General features: G+C 48.0%; 1 protein-coding gene across 2 annotated transcripts in view; it reads left to right on the top strand.

Annotated features, from left to right (window-relative positions):
• Window positions 1-3511: 3511 nt before the first annotated feature.
• MBD3 (methyl-CpG binding domain protein 3) overlaps window positions 3512-13616 on the top strand; it is a 26577-nt gene continuing 16472 nt past the window's right edge. Inside the window, exons 1-3 of one of the 2 annotated variants that reach the window (XM_019557027.1) lie at window positions 3512-3624; window positions 10393-10491; window positions 12077-12192. In XM_019557027.1, the coding sequence (XP_019412572.1) occupies window positions 12119-12192 (74 nt within the window). In that variant the 5' untranslated portion in view covers window positions 3512-3624; window positions 10393-10491; window positions 12077-12118. Of the gene's footprint in view, window positions 3625-9340; window positions 9514-10392; window positions 10492-12076; window positions 12193-13616 lie in introns of those variants that run through there. The other variant, XM_019557026.1, reaches the window with a different exon arrangement.

The following is a 13616-nucleotide window of genomic DNA, read 5'->3' as shown; positions in this document are numbered from 1 at the left end:
TGCGGGGGCGGGGGACGGACGCCCTCGCCCTCCCCCTCCTGGGTGAGGCGAGAAACGCGCTGGAGGATCCCAGCGCGGGAAGAGACCTCGCATGCGGGCCGCCCCCTCCCCCAGACAGGGGTCCGACAAACCGACCGCCAGCTCTCTGGCTTCGCCGCCTCCCCCGCCAGCAGCCCGGGATCGCAGCCCTGCGCCCGCGGGGAGGATGCTGCCCTGTCTGAGCTGCCCACGATGGTCGTCGCTCGATGGGACCGGGTGGTGCGGGGGGCTGCCCCCAGCGACAGGCTGCCTGGTCGAGATGGATTTGTCTTTGCAGGGGGCAGGGGAGGAGCGTGCACGTGCACGCGCGCGTGCATAACTTTTAATATCTCTGCTGTTCTGCCCCACGTTCCTCCGGCTGTGTTTAGGGTCAGTTTCTAGCAGCAATGGTTGTGGACAGAGTGCTGAAAACACCCGCCAACTCAGCTCGTGGGGGAGCTGCCCGATCCTTGTTGTGGCTGAGCAGCCCCAGCCCCCTTCCCTGTCCTCCGCCCCAGGTGCATGTGCCGAGCAAAATGCCTTTGCGTGCCACCTGTGCCGGGGGTTGCTTATCCCTGTTCTGCTGTATCCATACAGTTGCAGTCATTTTCCATGAATTTTCACCTTGATCCATCATCAGAAGCTTGGCTTCATTTTCAAAATGATGGCTGCGATGAGAACCTTTTTCAGACTTATAAATTGATGCTTCTTCAGTCATTAAAAACATTGGCCCTTCTGTTGCTGCCCCTTCTTTCTGCAAAAACAAAAGACCCTTTCTGGAGGCCAGAGGAGGTGCAGCTTTGTCTTTGCAAAGGTGCCAGGTAGATCCAGGAATGTCAAATTCATGACATAGTTAGAATAACTTTTTTTTTTTATTGTGGTCTGAGTCTTCCAGGACATTTCATAGATTTCATAGACAGGGCTGGAAGGGACTTCGGCAGATCATCGAGTCCAGCCCCCTGCCCAAAGGGCAGGAAATCAGCTGGGGTCATAGGATCCCAGCGAGATAAGCATCCAACTTGCTCTTGAAGGTGTTCAGTGTAGGTGCTTGAACCACCAACAATGGCAGGCTGCTCCAGACCTTGGGGGCTCGGACAGTAAAGAAATTCTTCCTTATGTCCAGCCTGAAATGGTCTTGCAGGAGTTTATAACTCTTTGACCTTATCATCCCTTGGGGGGCTCTGGTGAGCAAACGTTCTCCCAGATCCTGGTGGTCACCCCTGATAAACTTATAGGAGGCCATCAGATCACCCCTGAGCCTGCGCTTTTCTAGGCTAAAGAGCCTCACATGTTCTTATCATTGCCATGGATGGATTTCTTCTTTCATAAAGACTGAAGGTGTGTTGGGGGCTAATGCATTAACTTAACTTGTAGTTTGTCATTGTTCCAGTCTGCTTTACTGAATGGGAAAGGTGTGTGCACATAGCTTTTAATACCTCTGCTGTCCTGCCCCATGCTTAGCCGGCTGTTTTTAGGGTCAGTTTCTAGTGTATCCATACAGTTGCAGTAATTTTACATTAATTTTCATGAATGCATGACATTTCTGGGGAGAAAAAGCCTTTTGGTGAGCTATCACTTGGGTTAATAACACCCATCTGTGACAAAGGAGGTGGTAGTTGACACTTCTCCAAAGCCTTGTGGAAGATTCCTTTTATAATCAGAAGGACTAAAAACTTCTCATTGCATGAAAGTGCGTGCGCCTTCTGTCAAATACAGATCTGCTGTGGGAGATCAAATGCATTAGGCCAGGTTCAGATTTTGGGTTAGATGTCTTACACCCCTTTAATCAGGGGTTGATAGATAATTACTAGAGCTGTGCGAAGCTTCAGGTGGTGATTCAATTCAGGCTTGGCTCAATTCAGTGGACGAAAATCGGAATCGAATCGGGGGAACCAGTTTAGTGGTCCGAATCGATTCGAAGCTCTCTGAAGCTTCAGAAAAGATTTGGAGAGCTTTGATGATTCGGGCAGTCCCGAGCTGGTAAGTACTAGGGGCTGGGGGAGGGGACCATGGGGGGACCCCTGGCACCCCCAGCCCCCCTGACCCCTGCCTGCCCACTACTCCAGCCCCCCATGGCTGCCCCCACCCACCCCACCTCCCAGTACTTTAAAGAAAAGCCTCAGAACTCACGGGGTGCTGCCGTGCGGGGGGCAATCTCCACTGCCCCATGCTGCATGGGGGGCTCTGGACAAGCCCCCTTGACACCTCCCCTTGTGCTGCCCTGCTTGCAGGGGCTCTGAGCCTTTAAGAAAAAGAAAAAGCTGAGAAAAGCCCTGGGACTTGCCACTCCTGGTGCAGCCTCAGGGCTTTGGGGGCTCCTGCAGAGCCCCCACATGGTGTAGGGCAGTGGGGATCGCCCCCACCAGCAGCGGCGGTGAGTCCTGGGGTTTCTTCAGGTTCCTTTTTTTTCTTAAAAGGCTGGAGCTGGCGGGAGGGGGGTGGGCTCATGTAGAGCCCCCCATACAGTAGGGGGCAGCAGGGATGCTCCCTGCTCAGCAGCACCTGCAGAGCTGGGGCATTTTTTCCCCCAAATACTGGGAGCTGGGGCTGGCAGGGCGGCCACTGCCAGGCTGGGAGAGGGGCAGGGGATGAGCCTGGCCTGGCTGATTCAGAGATTTGGAAGCAGCCGAATCTCCAAATCAGATCTGGCCCAATCGAATCGGGACAGTGATTCAAATCACCAAATCAAATCACCATCCCCCAAATCGGCTGAATCCGAAGTGAATACTAGCCGCTTTGCACAGGCCTAATAATTATACTGTCTCCCAAGCATAGTTTATAGGCAGGACCCTGGTAGCAATCCCTTGCTTTTCAGCAGCTGGTTGTGTGAGAGCTGGGTTTCCCAGCAGGATGCTCACTTAGAACTTACAAATCTCATGGCAGATGCTTAGGACTTTTGGTTTTCTTGTGGAGGAGCAGGGAAGAGAAGTTTGCTTGCATGCTCTTTCAGCCTCCTGCCTGCAGTTACAGAAATCTGCTACTTGGATCTTCCTCTTCCTGGGGTCAATCTTGAATTTTGTCAAGTGAGAGATTCTCCAGAAACATCTATTTTGCAAGAGATTTGGTTAAAAAGGTGTTCCCTAAACAGATCTTTGGCTCTCTCAACCTTCACAACTAATTTTCTTGTGCATTTCTGGTTCAAGATTATGTAGCCAGCATTAGTAGTGAAAACAAACAAAAGCACCTGCCCTAAGATCTTGGGCAAAGTGATTTTTCTTAAAATTATTCTGGGGAATGTTTCTCTAGACAAAATCCCTGGTATCTCTTTGACTGCCTGAGTTCCCAACGTGAAGCTTTTAGAGCATAAATGAACACTGTATGTGGACTAATCTACTTCAGCTCACTACCCTGCTACAGCTGTGCCCCTTGTCAGTTTGTTATATTTATTGTTTAATCTTCCTGTAGGCTAGTAGATTTTTTTTGGTAACTTTTTTTTTCAGCTTTCCTACACATAAATGTGCCCGAAGAGTTTTTTTTTGAATTTGGGGGTCCTCACTACAATAGGACATCTGTCAAAATGAGGCCTGTTACTGTAGAGAGAAGAGTGTAGCCACTGCATGTTGCTGCTAGCAGAATTGATGGGAGTTTACTGCAGCTGAATATTCAGTAGGACAGATGCCCTGGCATGTTATAATACAGAATGATGCATTTATAAGAGGTTGAGTGAGCAGGGGGCTCCAGTGCACAGAGCAGATGGGGTGGTATGTGACTGTTATCCATAGTGAGGCGGCGTGAGTGGTGCCCATTACTATAGGTCAGATTTCTGGAGGGGGGTGTGTGTGTGTGTGTGTGTGTGTGTGTCTTCTGCTGAGTTACTAGTAATTTGCAATGAAAGGGAAACACTGAGGGAGCTTGAGGACTAGGAGGATTTCATAGATTTCATAGACATTAGGGCTGGAAGGGACCTCGGAAGATCGAGTCCAGCCCCCTGCCCAAAGGGCAGGAAGTCAGCTGGGGTCATAGGATCCCAGCAAGATAAGCATCCAGTTTGCTCTTGAAGGTGTTCAATGTAGGTGCTTGAACCACCACCGGTGGCAGGCTATTCCAGACTTTGGGGGGGTCGGACAGTAAAGAAATTCTTCCTTATGTCCAGCCTGAAGTGGTCTTGCAGGAGTTTATAACTCTTTGACCTGATCATCCCTTGGGGGGCTCTGGTGAGCAAACGTTCCCCCAGATCCTGGTGGTCACCCCTGATAAACTTATAGGTGGCCATCAGATCGCCCCTGAGCCTGCGCTTTTCCAGGCTAAAGAGCCCCATAGCTCTCAGCCTGTCGTCGTAAGGTCTGTTTTCCTGACCTCTGATCATGCGCGTGGCTCTTCTCTTGACTCTCTCAAGCTTCACCACATCCTTTTTGAATTGTGGAGCCCAAAACTGGACGCAGTACTCCAGCTGTGGCCTCACCAAGGCCGAGTACAAGGGGAGAATGATGTCCAGGCATTTGCTCGAGAAGCATCTATGGATGCAAGCCAGCATTTTGGTCACTTTACTAGCCACAGCATCTCATTGCAGGCTCATGTTCATCTTGTGGTCAATTATGACCCCCAAGTCTCTTTCTTCCGTAGTGCTAGCCAGCGTAGCACTGCCAAGCCTGTAAGGGTGCTGCAGGTTTTTCCTCCCAAGGTGGCGAACCTTGCATTTTTCAGTGTTAAGCACCATCAGGTTCTCATCTGCCCATTTGCTGAGCCTGTCCAGGTCAGCCTGGTGCACCTGCCTGTCTTCTGGCGTTCATGCTTTGCCCCAAAGTTTGGTGTCATTGGCGAACTTGGCCAGTCTGGTTCTGACTCCAGTGTCCACATCATTAATGAAGATGTTGAACAATATGGGTCCAAGGACAGAGCCTTGGGGGACCCCACTGGTCACCAGGCACCATGATGAGTGACTGCCATCAGTTACTACCCTCTGGGTCCGACCATGGAGCCAGTTTCCCAGCCAGTGGATCGTGGTGGACCCAAGGCGACAATTGGCCAATTTTGCCAAGAGGTGATCATGGGATACCAGATCGAAGGCTTTTTTGAAGTCAAGGTATATGACATCAATCTCTTCTCCCTTGTCCAGGTGATGGGTCACTTGGTTGTAGAAGGAAATGAGATTGGTCAAGCAAGACCTACCTGCAACAAACCCATGCTGGCTATCCCTTAGGATGTTAGCATCAGCCAGTCCATTAAGGATGGCCTCTTTAATGAACTTTTCTAAGATCTTCCCTGGGATAGAGGTCAGGCTGATGGGCCTGTTGTTAGCTGGATCCACTTTCCTCCCTTTCTTGAAGATAGGCACCACATTGGCCTTCTTCCAGTCTTCGGGCAGTATACCAGAGCACCAGGAGTTTTCAAAGATCCGTGCCAGAGGCTGGGCTATGATGCTCACCAGCTCCTTGAGTACCCTGGGGTGTAGAGTGTCAGGGCCGGCTGACTTGAAGGTATCCAGCCTCTCAAGGTGTTCCTTCACGAGGTCAGCATTAATGGAGGGCAGGGGATCTCCTTCACCCAAATCGCCCTGTCCCAGAGCAGGCATGGGCATCTCATGGGATTGATGAAAGACTGATGCAAAGTACCCATTTAATAGGTTGGCTTTTTCCTGGGAGTCAGTTGCCCCATCTGGTTCAGCAGGGGTCCAGTGTTGCCCTTGCTTTTCCTCCGGCTCCCCACATATCTGAAAAAGAACTTTTTATTGTCCTTGATGCTCAAAGCTAGTTGGAGTTCAGTTTCAGCCTTGCCTTTCCTGGTTTGCTCCCTGCAGGACTGGACCAGTGCAGAATAATCCTCCTTGGAAGTGAATCCCCTCCTGCATCCTTTGTAGGCTTTTCTTTTTAGCCTCAGGAGCTCTGCTAAGTCCCTGGAGAGCCAGGGGGGCTGCTGTGCCCCCTTCCTGCCTTTCCTCCCAGATGGAATAGACTTAGCTTGTGCATTGAGGATCGCTCCGTTGAGGAGCAACCACTCTTCTTGAACTCCCCTGTCCCTAGGATCAGTCCCTTAGGGCCTCACTGACAAGCCCCCTGAGCTTGTCAAAGTCAGCTCTCCTGAAGTCAAGGACTTCCGTGTTGCTGACTGACTTGTCAGCTTTACGGCGGATTGTGAAGGTGATCAGCTCGTGGTTGCTGTCACCCAGCTTCCCATCCATCACTAGGTCGCCAATTAGGTCATCCCCAGTAGCCAGTACCAGGTTGAGCAGCGCTTTACCTCTCGTTGGCCCATAGACTTCTTGAGTCAGGTAGAAGTCATCCACGCATGAGAGGGAGCTTTGCAACCCCTCAGATTTTGCTGAGGAGTTGTAGAAAGCATGGCTGGAAGGGAGTATCTACTGCGCCCATTTATGTCTGTATTAATGTTTCTTATCCCTGGCCTGCAGGTCAGATCTGGCCCTTAGCGTTGCCGTCCAGCCTGTGGGGCTCTCCACAGGTCCAAAAGTTTGGTGGTAGGGAAGGGGTGGCACCACTTCCGTGCTGCCAAATTTCCAGACCTGTGCAGAGCCCTGCAAACTGCACAGTGTGGCCCTGTATGCCATATCAGGTGTGCAGGGTAGCATGGGGTCCTGGTATGTTGAGATGGCATGGGACCCCAGGGATTGGTCCTAGCACAGGGGGCCAGATGGGGGCTGTGTCGGACTTGATCCCAGTGGGCAGAGGCAGAACCGGGGGGTACCCAATTCTGGTGTGTGTGGGCAGCCCCATGGCAATCATCTGGCCCATGGGACCAAAAATTTGAGCGTCGCTGCGCCACTGCTATAGACATGTGCCATGAAGTGGTGGAATGTGGGAAATACGAGTACACACTGCAAGGTGAGTCATGTATAACTGAAATGTCTTCAAATAGGGACATGCTAGAGATCACAAGACTCTGAACAGCTGCTTTGGTAAGAGTGGTTGTACTGTTATAGATGAGAATATACTAGCAAGTAATGGGGAGCTTGAGGCAGGTAACTCCTACTCTAGCAAGTCGAGTTGTAACTTAGCACTCCCAGCTGAGAACTGGCAGCGAGAAACGAAGACTGGACCATAAATGTTCAAGTCACTGAGTGTATAGTTTCAGGATAAGGAGTCTAATGCAGCAAGAGGAAGAAAGGCACACTGTGTAGTGAAACACGTGCAAAGCAAAAAGCATTGTTTGCATTTCCTTTCTTTTAGGACGGGGAAGTGAGATTTTAGGCAGGTGAGTCTGTTTACTATCTCCCATAGCCTTAAAAGGCGGGTAGGAGGTCTGTCCACCTTTCTCCTTTGCATTTCAAGTTCTATGAATTGTGTAGGCTAAATGGGGAGAGGAGGAGACTTGTTTAGTTGGAAGGGGGAGGGGAGTGGGCTGCAGTCGATCCTCTTGCTAAGACTATGAGGAGAATGAAACAAAGGGTGAGCTATACATGTAGAGCAGGCACCTGGCATGTGCTGACTGTTGAATAGCCCATGCTGCATTCATCTTAATCTGCACCTAAAAAGTCTGTGAAAGGCAACTGAGATGTTCTGTTTCTGAAAAAGTACTGTCCTTCATTTCTGTTTGCGCCTGTTTTGTTAATGCTGAAACAAGCCCTGGAAGTAGATAATGCAATATACCTTTTGATGGACAAGCATGTAAAATCACTTGTCACTTTGCAGTTGCTTTGCTTTTTAGTAACTAGTGAAGTGCAAAAGACCCATTTACTAATGCAATGTCACACTAGCACTGCAGGTTACTTGCTGATATTTTTCCTTATTCAGGAACAGATGTCTAAGCATCTAAAACTTTGCATCACAAATTGTGCATGATTGTAATTCCTTTCCTTGGGATAGTTCAGATTCTTTACTTAAAAAAATCGGTGCATAGGGAGTTGAAATTGTAGGTGATCGGCAAGGGGAGAGGGTGTGGGGGGGTTCTTTTTTGGCTGCTTTGTAAAATGTAAAGGCAACACACGAGCTCTTTCTATAGATTTCTCAGACGTGGGATTACCTCCTACTCTCCCGAGTCTCATGCCTCCAGAACAAGGCATGTGTAAACCTCCAGAAAACTTCCCTAGCTCTGCACCATTTTTGATTGTCTGAGGTACCTGTAGGATGTTTTAATCCTGTTGCACTGGAAATGCTCCTCTGCCCCAGAACACTCCAGCCAGTTTCTTTCTGGTTGTGGTTACTTAGTGAGCTTTCTGCTGGTTTTCAGTTGTTCTGCCTTTGGTCTGATCAGCCAGTGCTTTTGAAGCAAGACACTACATGGTATCACTTTTCATGTTCAAGGTATATAGTTGTGGAATAAAGTATACTTTCCCAGCACTAAAATGCCTTTTTTTCCTTAGCACTTTGGCCAGACCTAATGTCTTCATCTTTCCTTGAAGCCTTGGCAGTGAGGGTTTTCCAGGGGTACTTTAGGTTAGCTTATAAAGGTGACTTTCTGGTGCGAGTAGCCCTTGCCCATCTGTTTAGGTTTGGTTTATGAGTGGTTACCATCTCTGTTAGGTATTGTGTGGTAGATACAGGGTACTGTTCAGCTCCTTGATTGACTTTTGGGATCTTCAGTCATTCGAGTGAATGGATGCATTTAGTCAGTCAGGTACTCTGACTAGCTTTTGGATTTTTGTTTTTTGATCCTTTGATCTGTCCTATCTCAGCTTGTGATAGCACCAAATGAAGCTCTGGCCTGTCATGATGCGACAGGCTTCAGCCATATGCTGAGGCATAGAGTAATGTTTTTCCAAAAGTGACAGGAAGAGACTGTCACGTTCTCTGACGGCTTATGCCAGCATGACGTCTGCTTTCCAGAAGTCTGAGGCTTGCAGTGCTACGATCTGTGCAGTGGACCAGTCTTTAAGATCCTGAAATGCCCCTGACAAGGCCGGTTCTTCAGGCCCACTGACTTCTTACTTTTGTAGTATGGTGGCATCAATACAACAAAGCTGAAGTCCCTTCTTGAGAAGTTGCTGTGCCTGCAAGCAAGACTTGTAGATCTGAACCTTTGTGTTCAAAGTGATCTTCTGTAATATTTGTGGTATTTTTGGACCTAAGGTCTGTGCAACACCAGCTACTGTTCCTGCTCTGTGACAGAAACAGAGGGCCTTGCTGCCTCACTTTTATTTTGGAGGCCTTTGGGCAGAAGAAAATTGGATGAATTATTGTCTGTTTTTCCAGACTAGTAGCTCAAAAGCTTGTAAGAGAGACATAGGAACTGGGAGTATGTGAGCTTAATGTGAGGCAGTTTGTTTCTTTGGTTTTGCCTGTGCGAATAAGGTGCTGCTTATTTGACGCGGTTTTTTTTTTTAATTCTATTTGAAACAATCTGGTTTTGAGCCTGGTTTTGAGATACTGGAAGCAGAAGCAAAGCCAGAGATTTTACACAGATTGAAAATTCTCCCTTTTTCCTTCACTAAGGACATCTGACACTGCTCCAAGAGTCTGCGGGTCAGACTTTGGTGGCATTTGCACTGGGCCAGAGGACTCCTCTTGGATTCTTGATTTCATGCATCTTTTGAGAGACTTTTAGAGACTGCCGTTACTGGTGCTTTAACTCATGCTGGCCCTGCCTCTCCAGGAGTTTCAAAGGGTAGGTCTTTTTTGATCCTCTCTGGTTGGTTCTAACATTCTGGTTTCCTTTTTGCTCATTGCCTTACACTTTTGGAGTCTATGGTCTAAAGCAGTAGTTCTCAACCAGGGTGCCATGGCATGCTGGGGTGCCATGCGATTCTTTTAAGGGTGGTAGGGAATATTAGCACTTTTAGGTATAGACACACCTACACACGAGTAATATAATAAAGCTAGAGATTTCAAATTAGGAACCCATAGTACCAAAAAGATTCTGACTTCTTGCGGTCTTTCCGAGTTCTTTCCAACAGAAAATTGCTCTAATATTTATTTGTAGTTTAAAAATGAGTTGGGTCTGAGGGCTGTCTTGAATCTAAAAAGGCTGAGAATCACAGGTTGGCTGCTCTGTTATTGCTACTGTTTCTAGCTGTCCGAGTACGTGGGATTTCCTGTACAAGTTTCTCTTGGTTTGCTTTTTCTTAAAATGAGTAAGGACACTAATTGTCCAGCAAGAAGCGGTTTGTTCCCTTTGGTTGTCCTGAAAGAAAACTCAATCGAGAAGATATTGGTAAATAGAAAGTGCCTTTCCAATGTGAAGATGATCCTGCAATAAAAGTGTTTCATTCATACATTGCTTAATGAGTTAGTAATACCCACTTTATCCACTCTTGACAATTACAGATTATTTCAGGAGAGATGTTTTTGCCATTGAGCAGAAATTTTGAAGATGCCAATATCTGCAAAAGAAAGTACCAGTTTATCACTGTATCAAATTATCAAAGTTTGAGCCTCTTTATGGTTATATATGAGAACAGAAAAGAAAAATAATTCTTCGTTAGTGATTTTTTTTTTTTTTAAATGTTCTCAAGTTGTAACTTAGATCATCTTTTGTTCCTTCTAGAGTCAGAAAAGCAGATGACTTGTTTCAGGTGTCTCCCGTGAATGTGAGCCTCTAGCAGCTTCCAGTACTGTCTTTGTTAGTTTCTCTAGGATCGAACAGGTACAAGTAACCAGATAATGTGTCCAAGGCAGGGCTGGACAGCTTGGGAGTGGGTGGGGCCTGCACGCGGCATCTACAAGTCCACCACGCGGGCTGCATGCTGTGGGGGCAGCTTCTTCCCTTCCTCCACCCCTGCTCCCCTGTCCCCTTGCCACGCAGCCTACGCACACAGGCACAGGCTGTTTCTTCCCCCACTCCTCCCTGCAGTATGCACGGTGGCATGCAGACCCTGGGCCCTCCTTGCTATGCGGTACTGGGAGAGGCAGTTGCTGGGCCTACAAAGCACATGCTAACTTCACAGGCTGACAGTTGGGCAGCCCTAGTCTAGCAGCATGTTCCACGGAGTAACTTCTCCACATTGAGAAAATGTGTTTAACCTCACTAAGGTTACCTTTACTATGATTTCAGTGATCTCTGAAATAAAGAGGTTGGGTGTTGTGTCCATTCCATTTTACATAGTAGATGTCATGTCTACACCTTAAAAGTCCTTTCTTTAAAAGAAAAAAAGGATTCTTGATTAAAAAACAAAAAGTAAGAAAGCAAAAACCTAACATTTTTTTAGACCAGTTTTTCTTAGTATGGCGTAAAGGATCATTAATTGCCAACTAGCCTGATTGATCGATTATCAATGTGTATCATCACAATTCATATACGGCATAACCTCATAAATCTGGATATAAAAAATCCGGAGTTCTCGAAAATCCGGCACTTTTAAAAAATACACTATGTCAGATGTGGAGGCAGAATCTTGCATGTGGCAGTCGCCATCACCATCTACCACCCTGAGCTGTTGCTCTGCATGCAGCCGCTGCTCTGGGACTGGCAGCTGCTGCCCCCCTTCCCCCCCCAGATGTGGAGGGGGAAACTCGCACGCAGCAGCTGTTGCTGCCACCGACCACCCCACTCCGCATGCGGGTGCTGCTCCGGGACCAGCCACCTCTTCGGTTTCAAAAACCTGGAATTTTCAAATTTCTGGCAGGTGCTCAGTCCCAAGCATGCTGGGTTTATGAGGTTATACTGTACTGTATTGTGTCTTGTCCATAAGGAGATGCTCTGGAAAGTTAATCCAAATTGATTTTTAAAGTGGATTAGTTGGGAAGCATGTGGCGAGGGGCTCCCCAGTTACGGAGCTTGATCTATTTAGAGCAGGGGTAGCCAACCTGCAGCATGTATGCCACAAGTGGCACAAGTAGTCTCTATGTATGGCATGCATCAGATAAAGTATATAGCAGAAAGCAAATTGTATAGGGAAAGAGGATTGGAGTGGCACTTGGGGAGGATGTAGGGCTAATTTGTGGCATGCCTGCCAAAAAGGTTGGCCTCCCTGCTCTAGGGTATTTATTTCATCTGCTGTTTTTTATGCAAATGGTTCTTTACACATGCAGGACTTTTTCAGAAGCATTTTAAAGCATGGTCCTGTTTTAATTGGACAGTTGGGCCACTTTGGTTTACATCAGGGTGCGTGACTTAGTGCCTCCTTTACTGGAACACCAGCAGTTGTAGAATTGGGACTCTGTTCCGCAAAATGTTCTTTTTGTAACTGGTGGAGAAAAATGTAATCCTAAACTGAATCAATCTGCTGCAGATTCTCGTGAGTAGATTAAGGAGTGGCAGATCCAGTCCAGATATGGATTTCTTTACCACTCAGCAGAACAAGAAGCCACCTGCCTTCACAAGATCAAGAAAAAGAATGTTAACAAGGTGCTTTCTCTATCCAATAATGTGTGCCTGTTCACCAGTCCTTCTGATGACAATGCTAATGGCCTCCTTCATTCAAACAGAGATGTGATTTTAACCTTGGGAGAAATTCTTGGTAGTTTAATGCTTCCACTCTAAGCTGTGGGCTAGATAAAATTAAAATATACATGGCCTGTGGCGGGATTGTCTGACTTCTGAGCGGCCAGGGACTGCACACTCCCAACCCTCCCCACCCAGGTCAGATGCCATGCTGTACCATGTGGGTCCTCCCCTCCCTGCCCTAGCCATGATGCACAGTATGTTCCTCTGGCATTCCCACACACTGTGCTGCATGCTTCCACCAGCCATGCTGTGCAAGCACTCTTGTGCCACACAGGAGTTCCAGGTTCCTGGATCCCCCCCTGAGTACACTTGTCCTGGGCTCCTTCATCCCCCTGAGCTGCCCTGCCCCATCCCCTTTAAGTGGGAGCAGGCAGTGAAAGCTGGAGGAGGTGGGGAGCCTGGAGACTCTGGTAACAGTGGCAGCAGCTAGAGTGAGGGAGGGATCGGTGCCTGGACTAGAAGCCTTTGGGTTACAGATTAACCCCTTAGGGGTTACATGTGGCCTGTGGATCATTAGTTGGACTATGGAAATGTTTTCTGCTGTCTTTTGGTTCAGAGGATCGTTATCGACCCTCAGTATATCTTGTGGAGCACTATCCATTTTTATCACTAAACTCTTAAATGAAGAGCGGGGAGCTCCAGTGGGATGCCACAGTGTGATGTGCCTGTCAGCTTCTTGGAGTCTTGCTTTGTACCACTTCTACTTAAGGCCTTTTTTCTCCATGTTCAGTTCCAAATGATCAAAGTGCCTCAGTTCTCCAGAAAATACTTGTGTGACATTGGGATATAAAAGGGAACTTTAAAACATTAACTGAGTTCAGTGTAAATTGAGACTGTCCAGGATGAAGTGAAGAGTGGGGAACTTAAGTCTGTGATGATTCAGTCTAGAGTAGATCAAGGGTTGAGGGCCTTGGCAGGCTAGTAAGGTGAGCGTGGCACTTTGACACGTGGGTGAAAATGTTTCTAGCATGGCTGGTCTTTCATAGAAGTGCCTGTAGGAAAAACTTGTCTGGCATTGTTCACCTGAAAAAGATGCCTATTAGCCAGTAGGGCTATGTGAAGCTTCAGGTGGTGATTCAGTTTGGAGGAGATTCAGCCCGATTCGATGGCCGAATCCAAATCAAATCAGGAGACCAATTAAAAGGTCCAGATCGATTCAAAGTTCTCCAAATCTTCAGAAAAGATTCGGAGAGCTTTGATTCAGGCAGCCCCCGGTGGCTGCAGCAGGGAACTGCAGCTGACTTCAAGCTGGTAAGTACTAAGGAGGGGGGAGGGGACAATGGGGGGACCCCTGCCAGCCTCCCTTGACCCCCAGACCCCCCCAC

The sequence above is a fragment of the Crocodylus porosus genome, unplaced genomic scaffold (assembly GCF_001723895.1).
Source record: "Crocodylus porosus isolate Cpor-Errol unplaced genomic scaffold, CroPor_comp1, whole genome shotgun sequence".
In the NCBI taxonomy this organism is placed as follows: domain Eukaryota; kingdom Metazoa; phylum Chordata; order Crocodylia; family Crocodylidae; genus Crocodylus; species Crocodylus porosus.
The sequence above is the reverse complement of the archived record's forward strand: the minus strand, read 5'-3'. Positions and strand labels throughout refer to the sequence as shown.